Genomic DNA, 21,713 nt, shown 5'->3' on the forward strand with positions numbered 1-21,713 from the left:
ACTCCACACAGGAAGGCCATAACCAGGTGGATTTGAACCAGGACCTTTGAACTGTGAGGCGGATGTGCGATTTACTGCAAGCCGCTCCTTTCTATAATCACTTTCTTTTTTTTTGTTTTTTGTTTTGTTATTCATAACTTACCCACTGTAATGTTTATGAAAATCACATGAATGTTAATCTTGTGGTCAGTGTAGGGAGCAATGAATTACAAAAGTAATGTAATTTCTGTAATGCATTACTTTTTACTGGAACGTGGTAATGTAATATACTACACACACAAAAATAGTATTACAGTGAGCCCCCGGTTTACAAACTCCCTGTTTTACGAACTTTTCATCTTACGAACGTGGATCGCGGCGTTTTTTGTCCCCTTACGCACAAAGCTTTCGTTTTACGAACAATCCAACATGCCGGTCAGTGTGTCCGCACTATTTTATTCGCTTTGCTGCATTAACAAAAATACCTATTTTCGCATGTCATGGAAACGCTGATATGCTATTGGTCTTATAAGGTCACAGTCACGTTGTCAGTCACGGAGATGCCGATATGCTATTGGTCGATTAAGGTCACAGTCACGGTCTTAGTCACGGAGATGCCGATATGCTCTTGGTCGATTATGGTCACATTCACGGTCTCAGTCACGGAGATGACGATATGCTTTTGGCCAGCATCACGTCAATCACAGAAATGCCGATATGCTATTGGCCGCTATTGAACGCCTTCATCTAGCTTGATGGCACAGCTGGTCGGTGTGTTGTGAAGACTTTGCAAACTTTATCTGTTAGACATGGCTTCTAAAATTGCTAGTGGCGGTAAAGGAAGAAGTAAGAGGATGATGACAATAGAAACAAAGCAGGAGATAATAAAAAAATACGGAGGCGCACGCATGGGTAACCTTGCTCGTGAGTATTAGAAAAGTTCGTGTTTAAGAAAATAAATCAATAAATTCTGCGGGTTGGTCTCTGCTCCCCTCCGCCTCCACCCAGCTCAAGTCACGTCGCCCCAAAGGTAAATGTCATTGTTCCTTTGTATATTTATGTTATTTAATTTAACTGTACAGTAGATTATGTTACTAATTTTTAATATGTGTATAAAGTCGTGATGTTTTTACCTAAGGTTTTTGCACGCGTTGCACACATTCACTAACTAAATTAGGTTTGGATTGCCCGTCATACGAGCAATTCGAGTAACGAGCATAGCCGCTGAACGGATTAAGTTCGCAACACGGGGGCCCACTGTATTGTACCCGTTACAAAAGAGAGTAAAGTTATGCATTACATGCATTTTTGACCTGAAAGTGGTGTATTTCCCCCCCAAATTCGTCCAAAACACTCACCCAAATCGGAGTAGAAAAGTCCGAGGCAAAATGTTTACTTATCTACTACAGCTGAGATGAAGTGGCAGGTGAAATATGGACAATATGTACACAAGATGAACATACGACCTATATGTTGAGTTCGTCAGAGATAATCAGAAGAATAATATAATATAAACTTTGCGCATGACACCTAAAAAGCTGTCCACTTAACAAACTAGGACCAGTAACATGCAGAGGATTGCGCTTTCTTGCTGAGGGATGACACTTCGACATCAAAAGGTAGAAGATTCGTTAGGAAATATGATGCCACTTTCTACAGTGGATTCGCAAGCGTTTGAAAACCTTGTCAGCAACATCCCTGTTGCAATAAGGTTATCAAGATCGCGTGGCATGTTGATGAGGAGTGTCGGAAAGGTGGAACCAATAATTGCTGGGGCTGATGGGTTTGAGGCTCAAAAGATCATTTAATCAAAAAACTCTTTCTTCTTTTCTCACTGCGTTGACATTGCAACTTTCACTGACCAGTTCTTTTGCTTGCCTTCCGACTGTTTCCGCTGCTCTGCACACATTAATTGCTTTTTCTAAGTCTAATCTCTCTTCTCTCAGCATCCTTTGTCGTAGGCCATTATCTGGAATTCTGCAAACGAGTCTGTCTTTTATTAATGAATCCATCAGTCCTCCAAATTCACACGTCTTGCTTCTGCTCTGCAACTCTTGGTTACATACTGAGCAATAGTCTCGTCCGTTTTCTGAACACATTGAAAGAATTTGTGCCTCTCAAACGTGACATTTATTTTCGGGATACAGTAATCCTCAAAGTGCATCAGTATTTTCTCCAATTTCATTTTGTCATCTTCCTCTTCAAACTGAAAGTTGTTGTAGACTTCCAGTGCATCTTCGCCCGATACCTGTAAATATCCTCGGCACCAATTGCAGATGAATGCAACTGAAAACGTTGCCTAAATTTCCTCTATTTCTCAGCTATGTTACCAGACAGCTGCAGTTTGGGTGGTGGTTGTAGCACTTGCATCCTTGTTGCCTTTGTTATGCTTTTTCTCCCGTGGAAAACAGATGAACAATCCTAACTTGTTATGTTCTCACACAGCTTTGGTCATTTTCAGTCAGTCCTTTCCAATTTTGCTTTTAAATCCAAGGCTTCTCTTCAAGTCCATCTTCTGACAACATGTTTTGTTGCGGGTTCTTTAATAAACCCACTTATTTGAAGAGAACGAACTTTATCTTCAAGCTGACTCCATATTAATTACAGGCATACATTCAAAAGGTGTTTCTTATTGCCAGTTACATGTTCTTCAGCAACATGTTGCAACACTGGGCTTCTTTATGTACGTGCGTCATCTATTGGGCTCCTAGGGAATTACTTTATTCAATGACCATTCAAGTGTTTCATATCATTACACTCAATGTTACAGATTTAAACAGATTTGTGAACAATATTTGAGAGAAGTGGCTAATTGTGCATCGAGAAAAAGTTTTAGAACTTTTGAGTTCATCTCATGAAAAAGGGGAACAAATACATAAAGCATTGTGGATATATTTTTGTTCAGTGTATTTATTGTTCATATTATTCATCTGCACCTATCGAAGCAGTGCTCCCAACTTCATTGTGTACCTGTGCACAATGACAAAAAAGGTATTCTATTCTATTCTATTCTATTCCTTCTCACTGTGATGTTAATACCTAGAGATCTAAAGTCCTTTGTTATCTGTTCAGAGCACACAAGAAAGAATATTCAGCAGTGGATCAAGGAAGTAAAATGTACACTATTTAAGGTGAGTAATTAAGATTGTAACATGGATAAAAGCTCCAAAAAGTTAAGTTTCCATGATAGAGGCCATTTAAAATATAAATTATAGTTGGAAATTAACATTTCCTATTTTGTGGCATAGGATGGAGCGCTGGAATGAACTCTAACTAGTTTATGAGCCATAGTAGTAGTAGTGTGTACAAAGTACATATATTCAATCTTACTTTGGGATTTTCCAAAAACACCCAATCGTATATTCCCATTGAAATTGCACTGTAACAGTCATTATATAATCCAGGAGTCAGTGAAACAGATGGATGGGGAGACACAACGACCCCTCCCAGTGTTATTAAGAGAAAACAGGAGGGACACGGGGCGGATAAAAACATGGGATGAGATGCCAGCGGATGAGAGGAAACATTTGGTGATTGGAAAGGATTACGGGATTAGTGACACAGCTGCACCCAAGTCTCTCCCGTCAGCGGCATCGTCATCATCATCATCATTTGTTCACTTTTGACTGTCATGCTTTGAATGGAACACTATGGAACTCTTCAGCAAGAATGGTGAGTTTACGTTTGGAGACTTTCATAAATAAGACTTGAGCTTTGAAATTTAAGAATATTTTTTAAAATGTAATAACAGTCTGTTTACCACTGGACTGAGACATTGTTACGACGCTCCCTCAGCATTCATGCAATAAATGGAAAAATGCATGTTGGTTGGATATATCACTGTGCCCAACAAAGGAATTCATCCAGCTGTTCCACTTGAAATGATGATGATGCAATTATACTCAAGTGGCGGGATCATTCAGATGCCAAAAACTGGGCCAAACATTTTGTGATATTTATCGCAGACTATTGTGACATTGCTTTAAATGTCAATTCGATTTTTGGGAAATGCCTGTCCTGCAGGACTATGTAAAGAGGTGATTGTACCGTGTACCAATGTCGTTTTATAGGAAAAGGACCCATTGGGATTTTCTGTTTTTGTTTTTTTCCCTTGTTCAGTAAGAAATCTTTTAAAATTCCCAACAGGATTAAAAGATAATGAAATTATAAACAAGATATAATATATTTTATAAAATATGATTCAACATATAACATAAAATTTAAAAATGAAAAAGGTTATAAACGTACTTTAAACAATTAGAATAATAATTCTGATTATTTATAGACATCACTCAGGTCATTCAGGGTCACATAGTAAAAAATACACAGCTGTTTGATAATAGTAAGAGTCACATAAACATGCCCAGGGTGCTCAAGTCCCAGTCCAATGATAATCCTTAGTTTTAGGAGGGTTATGTGGAAAACAGGTTGGATAGGTGTTGTCCAGGACCAGACGTGGGCACCCCGCTATAGGCAGAAGTTAAGGGTGCCAGACACTTGAGAACGCCACAAATTCGGTGAAAAATCTCCTTTTTCATTATCTTGGCTGCTTATCCTCACTGGGGTCAGGTGCATACCAAATCTTATCCCCGACTGCCTTAGGGCAGTAAATGGTATGCAGGAAGGACATTTTTATAATTATATTAAAAAAAACCTCATTTCCACAGTATTTGCAGATTGCATGCCTCCTTATAACAAACAATTTCCACCAAAAAGGTTACTGCCAATTATTTATCCAGCTCGCAGATTTCTGCTTTGCAAGTGTTTGTCTTTATGTTATTAATGGAGGAATAACAAATAAGGAATTCAAGCTTGGTTGAGGCACGAGCCACTTTCATCAGGCACGAGCCACTTTCATCAGGGTGTCCTCTAATGCAGGGGTTCTCAAACTTTTTGGAGTCTGGGACCCCTTTTAAAAAGCAAATTTTCCAAGGACCCCCTTTGCAAATGAAACAAAACATAACAAAAAAATCATTTAAACCACACATAAGTTTCCTTTTCATTTACCAACAGATTCATTTTGACAACAAGAATGTTTGTTACTTTTCAGCCATCTTGAAGGATACAAAATAACAAAACTGGGTCAATTTACCTCAAACAGGTTGCTGCCAAGTATTTAGTCAAAAACAGCATTATGAAATGCTTTGCTTTGCTTTAGCTTTGCTGGCTTCATTGCCTCATTAGCAAGCAATTGTAGACGCAAAATGCATTTTGACATTTTCAAAATTATTACATTTTTAAAAATATATCAAAGTGGTTGAATTGATTGCTTTATTGAAGAGTCATGAATACTTTCACAATTTAATATACAATGAAATGAGCACTAAATATATTTAGATTTTGATAATAAGCCAATATTCTGTCCTTCCTAAATGTACATTGGCTTTTATGTAGGTCAGGGGTCAGCAAGAGCCGCATGTCTCCAGAGCCACGTGACTCTTATGTTGCGGCTCTCCGTGGTTTGCGAAAATAAATATTGTTTGGCAAGCAACGCATTTGAATTGCAGTTTTATGCTGGGTTCACACCAAACGCGATCGGGGCGAAAAAGCGGACAGTTTTGTATTGTAGTCAATGGAGTTTGCGCGACAGGTGATGTCGCATCAGGTGACGTGAATGGAGCGACATAAACGGAGCCAAACAAGAGCACTCACCTGGCTTGTAGAATGGTGGAAGGGAGAACTTGGGACAACTGGTATCTGCAGCATTTGGTTCCTTTTTTAACAGCTATTGAACCGTAGTTACTGTGTCAAGATAACGACAGTGCAGCATTGACAGCTCAATATTTAGCACGGTATCGGCCACTTGATTGTGACGTTGAAACTTTTTTTCTGGCAGACGAGAATTGCCGCAAAGCGAGGGACAAGCAGTGTAGAAAAGAATAAACTTGCTGGAAGAGAAAATATTGGCTCTGCTACATCCCAGAAAAGTAAAAGTTCTCAGCAATGATCTTCTTTCCGGATCCACTGTAAATGCCGCGTTCAGATGGAGCACGATGGAGGCGTAAAAGTGGATGGTTTTGTCTTGTAGTCAATGGAGTTCGTGCAACAGGGCGCGATGACGCCGTCGGGCGATGCGATGGACGAGATGGAGCACGGTATCGACCACTTGATTGCAACATTGTATTGCCGCAAAGCGAGGGACACGCAGTGTAAAAAAGAAAAATAAAGGTGCTGTCGGAGAAAATATTGGCTCTGCCACATCCCGGAAAAGTGAAAGTCTCAGCAATGCTCTCCTTTCCGGATCCACTGTAAAGTGCACAGCAAGCTCACTCCCCTTCCCTCGCGTGACCCTGTGAAAAGTGATCTTCATCTTGACCTCGTGACGTGCTTGGACGAGTTCCATCTGATCGATTGAGTGAGTGAAAGGGTGACATTTATAGGACGTGTTTTGTGCAAACAGAGCATGAAACGTGACACGAAACAGCCAATCAATTTCGAGTAGGTAAAAACAGGAAACTCAAATATTGCGTCAGTCTGCTAGTTCTTTTCTTGAAACGAAAAGGTAACAACACTTAACACAAATACAGCTAAGCCAACCAGTGGCAGACCAGCCTCTTGGCGAGGGCCAGCATTGTAGTGAGGCGTTAGGGTTAGGGTTACCTGACAGGTGGACGAAATCAAACTAAAGAGAACACATACAATAAACACAGACGCCTTTTTAAATCCTCTTATATTGACATGGATGGAAATGCGGAAAGTCATGTCGGTCCAATTTTCGTTTTGACCTTCTTCAGCCATGGTGGGTTAAAAAATCAAAACAAAAAAAAAACAAAAACAAAAAAAACCTCTGCTGGTCTGGCTTTGATATATGTTAATGCTAACATTAGCAGGTTGAGCAACATGTTTTTTCTTGTTTTTAAATAACTTTATTTCACTACTTCCACCGTTAAACATGGTGGATCAATTTAGCACCGCCTTCCTGCAGTAAGCGTCCCGTTATGACATGTTCTACATGAGGCTTCTTGAAGGCATATTTATGGGTTGTTTGTCTATTGCAGCTGTCTAACAAAAATATGGATCCATACACAAAAGGTCATTGCACACAGCACAAAAGCCTTCATACTGTTCAAGTGAATGCCCAGCGCCTCTGGGTTCTGGTAGACTTGGCGACACACGTTAGCTGAATTCAAAATGGCTAAATATTCACTCAACTAAAACTGCTGCAATTAGGTGGAGTGTAACCATATGGATATAATGACATGAAAAGAACAGAATATGAGAGTAATTTTATATATAAAATATACCGTATATATTTAGTTAAAACAATTCAAAATTAAATTTATGTTGATTATAGTTATTAAAATTATTATAGTTTATTACTACTATGATAATATCAGGTTATATTACACCAGCAGAGAATGCCTTGCTGGCCCTGACAGTCCACCACTGACATACAGTGGGCCCCCGTGTTACGAACTTAATCCGTTCAGCGGCTACGCTCGTAACTTGAACTGCTCGTATGACGGGCAATCCAAACCTATGTTAATTAGTGAATGCGTGCAACGCGTGCAAAAACCTTAGGTAAAAACATCACGACTTTATACACATATTAAAAATGAGTAACATAATCTACTGTACAGTTAAATTAAATAACATATACAAAGGAAAAATGCCATTTACCTTTGGGGCGACGTGACTTGAGCTGGGTGGAGGCAGAGGGGAGCAGAGACCAACCCGCAGAATTTATTTATTTATTTTCTTAAACGGGAACTTTTCCCAAACTAGAACATATCACCGGCGATTTCCTTCTCTTTAATCCATAATAGAAGAAGCCTCTCCATTTTGTTGTCGAGCGAGTTCCGTCCCCCGGCAAGGAAAGTCTTGCCCTTAGAAGATTGCCGAGCAGTTCCGTCCATACTCACGAGCAAGGTTAACCATGCGTGCGCCTCCTTCGTATTTTTTTTATTATCTCCTGCTTGGTTTCTATTGTCATCATCCTCTTACTTCTTCCTTTACCGCCACTTGCAATTTTAGAAGCCATGTCTAACAGATAAAGTTTGCAAAGTCTTCACAACATTCCTTCCTTCCGTTTTTGACTGATTTTCTCTCCTTCCTTCCGTCCCGACCAGCTGTGCCATCAAGCTAGATAAAGGCGTTCGGCCAATATGCTTGAGCAAGTTGTGCAAACTAAACACATTCAATAGTCCTTGGTCTCGAAGGTAGGATGGCCTACAGGCTGTAATTACATGTTATACCAGGAGTGGGGAGAGGATCCAAAAGTACGTGCAGACTGGTAAGTGCTGATCAGGTTTGTTTATTGCTCTGCAGAGGACTGCAGGTTGGCAGGATGAAGACAGTATGGAAACTTTGGTGGTGGTTCGGGATCAAGCCTGGTTGAGGCACGGGCAAGCCTAGTTGAGGCACGGGCAGGCAGACGTGGGCGGAAGGCAGGCAGATGTGGAGGCAGGTGGGAGGTCAGAAACTGGCTAGGTCAATGCACGCGTGGACAGACGGGGGCAACAGGCAGGCGGGAGGTCAAGGACAGTCCGGGTCGGTACATGTGTCGACTTGCAGAGAAGAGTGCTGGGAGTCTTGGCATAACAGGGCAAGACAATCTGGCGAGTGCTGGAGGGTGAGACCGGTTTAAATACTGAACAGGGGATGAGCTGCAGCTGTGGTGATTTGGCTGATTGGCAGAGGAGGCAAGGTCGAGAACTAGGTGACCGGACTGGTGGGCTGTGACATAATATTACATTACAGTATATTGATTAAATGATATATTTTTATTATATATTTTAAATGTTATTGCCAAGAAATATTTGGGAAAAATCAGGATTAGCTAGTATAAATCCCGATAAACAATTCTAATGAATTATTCATGACCGTTAGATACCACAAACACTAAACAATTCTGATGAATCATTCGCGACTGTTTGATTCCACAAACCATTTTTAAAAGGATTCAATATAGTCTGATTACTAGTACGCTATACTACAAGTGGGTGACAATTTTGATGATTTCTATCTAAACAAACATGGATTTTTTACTTGTGTCTTCAGGTGCAGTGCAGTGCTGAGTTTGAGAGTTGGCTTAGTCAAGTGCAGAATGTAATGACTGGTCGTCCATTCTTCTTCTCATCCAAGGGTTCTCCTCTTTCCAATGAAGGATGTGCCTCCTGGTTAGCAATTTGCTTTTACTTATTGTAGTCTTTGGTTCTCCTTCCTTCTTTTTCCAATCAGTGGCTTGCTCACGGTTATGTCCCCACCGCTGCCTTTGTTATGAACATACTGACTTGGTGGACTGCCGTGAGCGTGAGCTCGAACACGTTCCCAGGGGGATCCCACATGGTACATGGCTACTGGAGCTGGGAGGAAACAACCTGACTGAAATTTGTACCAGAGCCTTCACTGGGCTGTGGTCCTTAAGAGTCCTGGTGCTGGCTTACAACCAGATCCAGGCCCTTCAACCACAGGTCATAATGGAATACAGATCATACAAAGATTTGAGTGGCAAATCATATATATGCATACATGTATATTTCTTCTTTTTTTTTAAACATTTCTCCAGGCATTCTTTTCACTGTCATACCTGGAAAAGCTGGATCTCAGTGGGAACCACCTAACAAGACTGCCTGCTGACTTCTCTGTGAGCCTATCTGCACTGAGGGAGCTACGACTGGAGCACAACTATTTATATCATCTGTCTGCATTCAGGTGCTACTCAATTAAATGTATACTCTCCTTTACAGGATAAAACTGCATATGTATACAAACCTTCCTTCTTAATCAGCAGGCTGTGTTGTGGTTCACGGAGGTTGAGGACCAGATGACGTTGATGGTGAATAGACTTGACGCCACAGTAACTCAAAGGAAGAAATTAATTCCAGACTTGAGCCATTTGAGACTTGAGACATTTAAGTGCTTTTCAGCCTTTGTCCCACCTCTCTGTATATGCTGCAAACTGCATCTTCAAACTATTTTTGAAGATTTTGAAGAGAAAACCATGCAGGATAGGCATTAGCTCATTTGTAAGGAATTGGGGTTTAGTGTCACGTTCGTACTAGCAGGTTGAAGTGGAGGCAGGTAGTGGACCCAAATAATGCAGGGAAACTGTGAGGTATAGTGGCTCAAAAAACAAAGATTTAATATTAAAGTGAGGCAGGACCAACTGAAACAAAACTCATCAAAGTAACAACCAAAACTCAAAACTGAAACCAACACACGAGGAACAGCAGGGAGACAGCCACAGGTAGACAGTGGGATACACGGACAGAGGTAGTCAGCAACGTCAGACATTGACCCAACGACTAGCTTGAATTGAACTGGAGGTAAATACATTACACACTAATTAGGAAAGCATGCAACAGCTGGACGGGACGCTGATTGGATGAGACACATGGGGCAGGTACACATGGACAACAGGTGGAACAAATCACACAAACAAAGACAAACGCAAGGGAAACACCACAAGAATGTAGGACAAGAACATGAAAATAGAAATGAACTGAAACCACATAAGCCCAAAAAAAACAAAAAAAAACATTAAAAACACCAACAGAACGTGACACTTAGAATAAGACCACACAGTTCAAGGAAGACCGGGATACATCCCGGGCAGAATATACACTGATCCCCCCTACTTTGCGGTTAATGAGGGGTGCTAAGTCCCCGCGAAGTCTGAAACCGGCGATAACCTAGATTTCTATGTACGCCCCAATATAGCCGCAGTAACCATAAACAATCTTTTTTTTTTTGTATTTTTTGCGTATTTTATTTCCTTTTTCCTATTATTTAACATTACGTTATCCTTATTAACATTATTGTATATTCATTAAATAACTAATATTACTTAGTTTGTTGAGAATTTGTTTTCAGGATTGGTCATCTGCACCAAGACTCCAGTGAAAGAGTACGCAAGTCATCAGTTGAACTTATTAACACATTTATTTTGGCTCATGTATGGTGTATCATGTAGTAACTGTTGAATAATACATCAACAGCAATGTTAAAGTCAGTCAACTAACATATAAACACTTACCGAACTTTAATCTATGAATTTACTGTATTTTTAGCCGACATTAGCGGGTTAGCAACAACTAACAACTACTAACTATAAAGTACAACCTCTACACAAACGAACACATAAACAGAATAAACACTCATCGCTCACTAAACATAGGCAGTAGCGTGCGTTATCAACATAAATGATAATAAACTATAAATATGATCTTACGTTGTCATTCACTACATCACCGTAACGAGCCAAATGACTCCACAGAGAATGTAAAACAGAAAACGGAAATGCAACGCTACCCGAAAATTTAAAACATGCCGACAAATTAAAAGTATACATTTCAAAATAATATATGATATGTCACGAACTCTAACGCTTGAAGAATTCTTAACATAGTTATTAACTAATATTACTTAGTTATTTGATTAATACAGTACTGTATAATGTACTGTTTTTGCTTTTTTGATTTTTTTTTCATTTTTGCGCATTTTTAAATTATTTTTTATTTTGAAATATTTTTAATTTTTTTCCTGGAAAAACACGCGAAGTACTGAGACCGATATCTGAGACCGCGAAGTAGGAAGGATCACTACTGCACCTGATGCCCAGTCTGTTGGAATAGACTCAAACTCACCATAGTGAGAAAAAGTCAGGAAACAAATGCATGGAAAGAGGCATCAACAATAAATTTGTCTGACTTGATTAGGCAGTTGGGTTCACTTCCCAACATGCCATACTGTGATCCAGGGGTGTCATGCGGCGCGCAAGATGATTCCATGAAGCATTATCTATTATCATCTATCGTCTATAATACTGTAAGTATTATAGTACCTACTATTATTATAGTAAGTATAACTACTTGCGAGTGTTAAAGGATTCACTCAGTCGGTCACTTGTATTATTGAAAGAAAAATTTAATAAAACAGTTAACAAGCACGTCGTCCCAAACTACTGCCAGCCAGAAGTCACATAGTGATCAATAACAACAGAGTCAGTCCTCCTCTGCAGGCTTCCTTGTGCTTAACAACGAATGTTAGAATATGCAAACATTCTTACTTGTGCAAGCAATGCAAAAAACAGCAATGCAACTTACAAAATAGAAAGAACAGTTAACAAGCGTGTCGTCCAAACTGCTGTCAGTTGCAATTCACGCTTGTGCTGGATAACATCTGACTGTGTCCTCCTCCACGGGCTTCCTGCTATATTGGGATACATAGCAGAATGACAGTTTAACTTCTTTTTTTTTAGTTAATGTTTGACTATATATATATATATATATATATATATATATATATATATATATATATATATATATATATATATATATATATATATATATATATATATATATATATATATATATATATATATATATATATATATATACATACAATTGACTATTTGGTAGCTAGTAGAGACCTGGACCAGGGCCTGTATGCAGAGCAAAAATCTACATATAATTAATACAAATTGTTTTTTGACATATACAACAAGCTTATACTTGTCTGGTCCGCTTGAGGATACCAAATGAGTTTGACACCCCTGACGTAAATTGTTGTCTATCTCTGTAATTTCTCATATTATTGACTGAAGACTAGTCCAGACCCCCCTTGCAACCTGAACAAGATAAGTGAAACAGAAAATGGATGAAACTGATGAATTTAAATGAAAAGCAAAACAACAATTTCAATGTTACTACAATTTCAGATTACCGTATTTTCCGGACTACTGTATAAGCCGCACCGGTATATAAACCGCAGCAGCAAAAATTGACAAAAAAAAAAAAAAAAAAACATCTTTTGCCACGGATAAGCCGCACTGACTATAAGCCGCAGGTCATAACATCAGATATTTATGCAAAAAGATGGTATTTGAAAGATTTTTTTTATATATATTTACTGTATTTTATAAAATTGTCTTCCAACTGCAACATCCTCTAACAGCATTCTGTCTCCCATTGTTGAATTGATAGATTAATTGAGTGAACATTGCACATACTGCACATAAATAATATATACAATCATAATATTATAAATACAATCATATGTACTGTATACTGTATATCAAACACAAACTTTTATACAAGATCTTTATGTCGTCCTCACTCCAAAGCGTCGGGTTTTTCCCCAGCTAGACGGCTGGATAACGACGTTTCAAACAACCAGACTGTCTTTCCTTTTGTTCTGCTTTATTTGAACAATGGCCATTGAACATTACCCTCTTTAGGTCGCCGTAAAACTAGAAAAATAAAACACATAATCAGCTAATGATACATAGCACCTCTCGAGCTAACAAACAAGTTGCATAACGAAAAAAATAATCTTATTTCCAATATCTCTGACGATAAACAGATGAACAATGTCATAATTTTGACAACTTGTGTACTTACGGACAATTCTCGTCCAAGGCAAAACAAAATAAGATCAGCAATAATCGAACAATAACCTGTCGTCTTTGCGTGCTGCCACATTGGATAACTCACGTCTACTGAGAAAAACAATATTTCAAAGTAACTAGAAGAGGGTGCTCTAAGTCTATGTACAAATCTTAAATAACAAAGGTGGTACTACATTTTGAAGGGCAGAATAATCTTATTCGTTATACTTTTTAAAAAATATAATTTTAATAATATATTTAAAAAATATATTTTAATAATATATTTTAAAAAGCCATTGATTTACATCTTTGCAGTTCTATTTCATAGTTGTTTCATAAACTGACTCCTTGAGCAGATATACACATTTGCTTGACTGGTGGGGAAAAAAAGCAGATAAACCGCACTATAAGGCGCAGGGCTCAAATCATGAGGAAAATGTCGCAGTCGGATGACATTTAAAATTGAAGTCACATTAGCCCTTGCTCACACAGTATGTGTTTTGGAGTCTGCTACAATTTTTTATAGCTCATTCAACCTACGTACAATACCTGGAACACTGGAGCACATATATAGTGTGTGTACAGATTTTTGCAGGTAAAAGGCGTAAAGGTGTGCTTTTTCCCCATTTGTCATTAGAGTACTGAACATTTCTATCATCTTAACTTAGTACAGTGGTACCTCTTTTTACGAACGCGTCTTGTAATGGAAAATTCAGCTGACGAAACCCCTTGGTGGAAAATATTGTCTCCAGTAACGAGAGAAAATTCAAGATACGAAAGGCAACATTTTTGGCATTAAATATGAGACATGAGACACCAGCGCTTGTGCCAACGTGACTATAATGTAATATGTTATCACAACCTGTGATGTCTACCGTATTTTTTACAGTTTGTAATGCATTTATAGAATTTATTAATATGCCTGCTTGCTCAGAAATGAGACAATAGTTTTTTTGCATTTATGTTTACTGTGGTCTTCCATTTTTCATCTTCACTTCATTTTTCATCCACTTTTCCCACCAACAATTTACACGGTAGAACTAACAAACATAAAATTGACATTAGCTACGGCTAACATTGTAATAATTCACATAAAAACACATATGTAATATAGCACTTTGGGCTGTCACGTCTGACATTCGCATTGTTAGCACGTCGTTAGCACTTTAGCAATGATGTCACACAGGAAGCATGCTGCAACTTAAGTAAAGCTCAAAATAATCAAAAAAATATATATATTATTGCTCCTGTGGACTTGTAAATGATTCCTGGAACACTGGAAATGTAAACTAAAATGTACAAATTAAACTTTCTCTCTGCACTCATCACCAACACACCAGCCCCATCTCAAGGCAAACAAGTGACCTGCATTCATCTAAAATTAATATGATTAATTGAAAGGGTTTAGGAGTATTTTGGGGGCTTGGATCGGTTTAGGCTATTTAGAGGTAAGAAGCATATCTACTTATGAAAAATTTACATTACAAAATTACTTCCGGAACAAATGTATTTCGTGAGTTGAAGTGCCACTGTTTCTGTTTTATTTTTCTCACATGAAGCCCTTTTTTTCCCTTCTGCATCGGTTCCAACGTCAGCTTTGAGTACCTGGACAACGTTGAGAAATTGGATCTTAGTCATAACCATCTAGTGACAGTGGGCCCTGGTGTGTTCAGGGGCCTCTCAAGGCTCAGGCAACTCTACATGCACAACAACAGATTATCTATAGTGCTTCAAGGGAGCCTTGACATGCTTCCTGGATTGGAGGTAAAAATGAAAGCCCACGGGATGATTCTGTAGCCAAGCTTTGAAACAAAATGATGACCTGTGTCTGTCAATCTGTCCATTCATCTTTCTGTGTAGGTGCTCCAGCTAAGTCACAACAACATTTCAGAGATCCACACAAAGGCGCTGGCTCCTCTCTATAGTCTGGCAGTTCTCGCTCTGGAGGGAAACAACCTGCGTCACTTGAAATTCAAAACCTTCCTCAGTCTCCACACAACAACGACACACATCCAGCTCGCAGGTTTCTGCTTTGCAAATGCTTGTCTTGTTATCTATGCTTGTCTATGTTATTTATGGAGAAATAACAAACACAAATCGCCCCCCCAGTCGATGCACTGAATATAAATAAGATTATTATTGATGTAAATTGTTTAAATATACCTCCACATGTATCCTTTTTAACATTAACAACAGAAAAACACAATATAAATCAACATTGAACAACTGTTAATTATATTTATCGCGTTCATACTGGTTATAGCTTAGTCTAAAACGTGAAAAAAATAGAAGCAAGTGCACCAAAGTGCCTGAAACTAAAAGAAAATTATGAAAATTATTACTTTATTGCAATTACATACCACATGATAAAAACAAAGCCTTTTTCCTGGGATCATCTGCGCCCCCCCTGAAATCACCTCGCTAACCCCCCCCCCCCCCCCCCCCCTCCCCACACACACACACACACACACACACACACACACACACACACACACACACTATTTGAGAAGCACTGACCCGACTAAACATGTCACTACACTGCTTGGTAGTTGCTGCAAAGCGACTATTGTCATATTGACTGCAGGCAGATTGCAGTTTGTACGATAAAGATGCAGCAATATAACAGATACATGTGCAAGTCAGTTGAATTATATTTCAGTGAGCAAAAAGAGGCGTGGTGGACTGACGGACATCTGGCAATTTCTAGCCCGATGAATACAACGACGAATGAAAATTAAAATTCTGAAGTTTGCTTTTTTTTTTCTAAGCATTCCCATCATTTATTGTTCTGTTGGAAAAACGGGCGTCCATAGGCGACGAATTGACGGACAGTCCGTCAGTGCTGACGAAGTGCCCACTTTTGCAATTTAGCAATATGTGGCGTGCCTGTCACAGCATTCAAAACTAAAACACTAAAACTCTTGACGAGTTTCTGGTCTTGTCACCAGGGAACCCTTGGAGCTGTGACTGTGAGCTGCATCGCGTCTTCAGCAAGATCCTTCACGTTCGCCATCTCCACATCGATGACTATCGCAACGTCACCTGTCAGCAGCCACCACAGCTGGCCGGGGCCTCTCTGGCTTGGGTTGACAGCCAGCTGTGCATCGCAGAGACCGCCACCGTGCTGGTCATCACAGTCACTGTGCTGGTCACCGTGGTGGCAGCCGTGGTAATGGCAGAAAGGAACAGGAAGAGGAATCATGGCAAGAACTGGGACACTGAATCGCAAAACCAAACCCACAGCCCCCCATCCTAAGAACAGAACCTCCCTGGAGGGAATATCGCAAGTATAAAAACCAAAGTACAGTAAATCTAACTGTAGGAAAGAAAATAATTTAAAAAAGAATTAAATACAAGGTTGTACAAACCACATGGTGTGAACCACAAAAGAAAATCACTGGTGGACTTTACAGCACAAGAGAAATATAAATCCCATTTATATCAAGGAGCAAAACAGATACAGTAAGAGGAATGTTTGTCATGATTCGGCATGGTGACGCGAGGAGGTGCAGGACGTGGAAAAGGTGGAACCAATAAAAGTGCAGGACTGTGAGAGGTGAGACTCGAATAATGAAGGTTTAATTTCCGAACTGAGGCGGGAGGAGGCGGCACAAAGAATAATACAAAGTACAAAAAAACAGAACAAGCTCACTGGGGAAAAACAGGAGCAGGAGGGCAAGGCTTCTCGGGCAGGGCGAACTTAGCGGAGGGAGCAAGACGCTGGACGACGAGGATGTAACAATGACCCAACAAAGGACAAGGCCTTTGTCTAAAAGTCATCACCATTATCTGACACGCCAAATAACTCCATCCATTTCAATATATGGATCTAACTTCTGGACGTGCTCTTCTTTCTCCTTGTTATTTTTTGAAACAAGCTCGTTACTCGTCCATGCGTAGTAATATTATTTGCTGATCATCTTACTTGGGATATTCCGCCAAGCTTTCTTGAGCCAAGTGACAATTCTGGTGAGATCAGAGCATGGAAAGTTGCCCTTCGCTGTTTCTCCCTTCACCTGCTGAAATCCATTTGCCTTTTCAAAATGTGTCAAAGCATAATGATCCACGCAGCCTCGTTGTTGACAACAAAGAGGCAATAAGGTAGCAGTTGACGAAAGTGCATTTTTGCAATGTTTTGTGCAAACACTAAAATGGATGCATACTATTTGGAATTAGAGGCATCATGTTAAACCTTGTACATGACAAGATCCTTTATTTGCATTCAATAAAATGGAGATAATTGCCCTGATTTTGAGTTATGTGGTTATAGGTTGACCACTCCTCTATGGGGGTTGAAAATTAGAAAAAATATTTCGACTTGTACTCAGAGAAATACGGTGAATTACGTTTACAAGCTATGCCTCGATGAGCACTGCAACTTAAAAGTGGAAGTGACTAGTAGCCACACTTGTGCAAAATAGCTTGCTGATCACTTCTGTGACAGAAAGTGGAGCACTTACATTAGCATTTACATTAGCATTAGTATCTAGCTTTGTCGTGCTACTACACAACACTGCTAAAATCCATTGATCACAATGGGCGGGAGTCGCTATCTTGGCCATTACCAGACATTTGTTTTTTCCAACAATAAAATAACAGTTGATCACCGCTATTCTCTGGGAATTGGGACCAATCCAACACGCATAGCACATATCTATATATAAGAGACAATAATTGTTTTTAAGTTATATACCATACTATGATTTTATCAGTCTGGCCCACTTGAGAGCAGATTTTCCTCCATGTGGCCCCGGAGCTAACTGACTGCCAGCAGACTCAGAATACTTTGTAAAATCTTAAAGTCAACACATTAGATTTGTAGTGTTGTTTCAGTCAGTTTTAATAGAGTACATTACACAAACACAGTAATTATGCTTGTAGCATTAACAACATAAAAACAAAATTATGTACACAGTGTATGCAAAATTATAAAACAAAAGTGTCACAAAATATCCCATGCACATCATTTTCAATTAAAAAAAAAAAAATCTTCTAAAACAAAGGTGTCAAACTCAAGGCCCGCGGGCCATATCAGGCCATCCTCATCATTTTATGTGGCCCACAAAATGCCAAATTGACTTCAAGTTTCTGGCTACAATTCCAAATTAGCAAGTTCTCTTTAAATTAAAAAAATTTGAGGGATAAAACGAAAAAAAACAGCATTTTTGTTCCCATTCTCTCTTTTCAACAAAATTTACCAGCCTCTGACTGAAACTAGGTAGATGTGTGACAAACACACTTAAAGTTTATTTGACCACAGTCATGCCAGCCCTCTGACTGAAACCATAAGTGCAATGTGGGCCACAATAAAAATGAGTTTGACAGCCCTGTTCTAGAATATAATAATGTAATCAAAATCATATTAAAAGCTGCAGTCTCCAGCTATTGGTGAGTGAGCCATATGATTTTAACTGTGTCAAATTGACACTTTAGCTCACAGCACAATAACTGGTTGCTCTGAAATACTTTTAAAGTTGTATATTTTAATGTCTGAATGTACCTAAATGATTAAGGAAAATTGTTTCCCCTATGGTGTTTTAAATCAATATAAAAAAATAATATTAATGTAGCTGTCTTGACAGGCGAATTTGGTTTTATCTCTCGCTTCACTACTTTATAGTCATTACTATCCTAAATAAAGTTACAAGTCATACAAGTCTTACATGAATGATGTACACTGTCTGAAATATTTCATTTATATCCATACTGAGTTGCATGTGAGTCAGTCTGCAAAAGACTTCTGTGAAATCTGACATTCTGATAGTGGTGGACCATCAGGTCCAGCAAGGCCTTCTTTGCTAGCCTAATAGAACCTGACTTTATCATTACTATAATAATCTACAATGATTATAACTACAATAAAAGTCAATTTCATTTTAAATTTATTTTTTACTAAATATATATATTTTATGGATGAAATTATTCTCCATATTCTGTTTTTATCGTGTTGTATTATATCCATGTGGTTATACTCCTCCTAAGAAGTGCTGCAGTTTTAGTGTAGAGTTTTTAGCCAATTAGAATTCAGCTAACGTGTGTCGCCAGGCTTGGAGGCGCTGGGCATTTGCATGAACAGTATAAAGGCTTCTGTGCAGTGTGCAATGACATATTGTGTACTGGCCCATATTTTTGTTAGACAGCTGCAATAGCCAATGGACCCATAAAAACGCCTTCAAGAATCCTCACGTGTCATAACTGGACGCTCACTGCAGGAAGGCGGTGCTATTTTGAGCAACCATGTTTAACGGTGAAAGTAGTGAAATAAAGTTATTTAAAAAAAAATAAAAATCATGTTGCTCAACCAGCTAGCGGTAGCATTAGAGGAAATTTGACCGAGGCGATTTTCAGCATTGGTGTCCATGTCAATACAAAAGGATTTATTATTGGAAATGAAAACGCGAAAACAAACACTACAAGCAAGTCATGAAAGTCTTTCTGAGGAAAGAAAAGATGAATGGGTTTTGTATTGAAATACCTTTGGGACATTCGTTTTGGTTGAGTTAATATGTTTTTATAATTTTATGACATTCATACTCAATTGTCATGTTTGGTTGATTTTGGTTGTTGTGAGTTTGTAGGGTTTTGTTCATGTTTCTATTCCACTCGCATCTGCCTTTATTGTCTGCGTTCTCATTAGTTTGATTTAGTCCACCTGCCCCGTGACACTTTTGCTCCCAAGTTTGTTCCTGCCTCATTTCCCGGTTAAAATTTCCTTTTTTGAGCCACTTATTTCTCAGTTTTCCTGCATTTTTTTGGGGTCCAACTCACCTTGTCCCAACTCACCATGCCCTGACGTGACACTTACATTAAACTGCCACTTCATAAAACTTCGTGGACAAATAATTTGAAATTATTATTACTTATTCTATGTTTTGGCACATAGTATGATAAGTTTTAATTGCAGATGCGCATTTATTGATGTTTAAATGCTCTCAAAAATAGCGTGCGTAGCTCAGTAATGCGTACGTGGGGTCCAGTCACTGAAGGCCTAAGTGTGAAATGCACAGACCGCCACTGCATTCTGACATTTCTGTTATTAGGCAGGAGCTAACCTATTGTGTACTACCTGTTGTGTTTTCTGCGTTTAAGTTTTGCCTGTTGTGTTTTCTGCTTTTAAGTTGTGCTTTTTGTTTAGGCTGAGTTCACAGTCCCTTGTCATAAAGGATGCCTTTTAGGCTGACTTCACAGTCCACCATGAAGGCTTTATAACCGGCCAGCGCAGGAAAGCTTGTTGCCAGGTTATTGCTTCGCCACGCTCCAAGAATCATCGCATATCTCTTGTTTTCTCATCCCACGTTCTTCTTCGTTGAGACACTTTGGGTTTGTACTTTGTGACTTTGATTTGATACTTTCCCTTTTGGGACTGTTTTTGTTTCCACGCCTGGCATGTGCTTTCAGTGAATAAACTATCATTGACTATCCACTTCCTCGTGTGGTTGGCTGGGGTCCTCTATCCGCTTGGGTCCCGCGGTTATTCATAACACAACCAATTCCAACAGTAATGAAAACTCACTTTCTTTCTTGAAAATATCGTAAAGAAGGGACGAAAAAAAAAAACCTCAGTATTCCACATCACAACATGAAAAAAAACCTAAGACAGGGATGCTGTAACACAGGGGTCCACTGTATTTATCTCGCTGGCCAGATTAAGCCCATTTACAGGCCAGAACCGGCCCTAGGGCCGTATGTTTGACAGTTTAGCCAAACCTGTATAACCTGTATAAATACTGTAATAAAAGGGGTGCTTTGCAAAGTAGGTCACCGATGGCCGTTTTATGTTCCCATATGTCCATGCAAGTCAGGAAAATCATGGAATGATTTTACAATAAATAAAGATGGTCTCTACACCATTTGAGTGGAACGATTAGGATCACTGTTTTTGTTTTATGCATGGCAAGAGAGGTGTCCTGAGGAAAAGGGCAAACCTGCAGATTTTTGATCATATGATAATGGGAAATTAAGTACATGTTTTCCTCAAATTATTTCACGGCCATTTTATTTTGAACATTTGGATATTTTTGTGGAAAACAAATAAATACACAGTCTTCCAAGGCCACTGCTGACAGCTGTAATTGAATTTAATGGTGCAACCCAGCAAAGCGAATGTTGTGTTTGTACAGTATGTCAAAAAACTTGTGTACTCAACATGCACCGAGTTGTGTCCTAAATGGAAACACGAACGATCTCGTCGTCTCTCATTTGGGGATGGAAAGGTTTTTCAAGCCGAGCAGACCATAACAGCAAGGATTAGAGACAGATTTAGTGCTAGTTACTGAAACAAGGGGGGGAAGGGTTAGAGCAATGCAAATGTCCTGTTACGTGGCACTAAATGTGCTCAGTTGTCACAGCGTGACGCGATGTTTTCTGTGTATTTGTAGCATGTACAGTACATGTACGTGTATTT

General features: G+C 39.1%; 1 protein-coding gene across 1 annotated transcript; it reads left to right on the forward strand.

Moving 5' to 3' along the window:
- The first annotated feature begins 3,529 nt into the window (after window positions 1–3,529).
- LOC148410160 (uncharacterized) lies at window positions 3,530–20,732 on the forward strand. The gene is made up of 6 exons (XM_088436636.1): window positions 3,530–3,651; window positions 8,980–9,392; window positions 9,488–9,633; window positions 14,905–15,073; window positions 15,170–15,332; window positions 16,258–20,732. The coding sequence occupies exons 2-6, from the start codon at window positions 9,087–9,089 to the stop codon at window positions 16,563–16,565; spliced, it is 1,092 nt and encodes a 363-aa protein (XP_088292762.1). The 5' UTR covers window positions 3,530–3,651; window positions 8,980–9,086; the 3' UTR covers window positions 16,566–20,732.
- Window positions 20,733–21,713: the final 981 nt, after the last annotated feature.

Source organism: Hippichthys cyanospilos, chromosome 16 (assembly GCF_059441005.1).
Source record: "Hippichthys cyanospilos isolate Australia breed blue-spotted pipefish chromosome 16, RoL_Hcya_1.0, whole genome shotgun sequence".
In the NCBI taxonomy this organism is placed as follows: domain Eukaryota; kingdom Metazoa; phylum Chordata; class Actinopteri; order Syngnathiformes; family Syngnathidae; genus Hippichthys; species Hippichthys cyanospilos.

What these genes read in the sequence shown, in the direction of transcription:
- LOC148410160 (XM_088436636.1), top strand. Translation starts at nt 9,087, where the DNA reads ATGTGCCTCCTGGTTAGCAATTTGCTTTTACTTATTGTAGTCTTTGGT. An exon ending in TCCAGGCCCTTCAACCACAG is followed by an intron (nt 9,393 to 9,487) that starts GTCATAATGGAA and finishes ACATTTCTCCAG; the next exon opens with GCATTCTTTTCACTGTCATA. An exon ending in GACACACATCCAGCTCGCAG is followed by an intron (nt 15,333 to 16,257) that starts GTTTCTGCTTTG and finishes TCTTGTCACCAG; the next exon opens with GGAACCCTTGGAGCTGTGAC.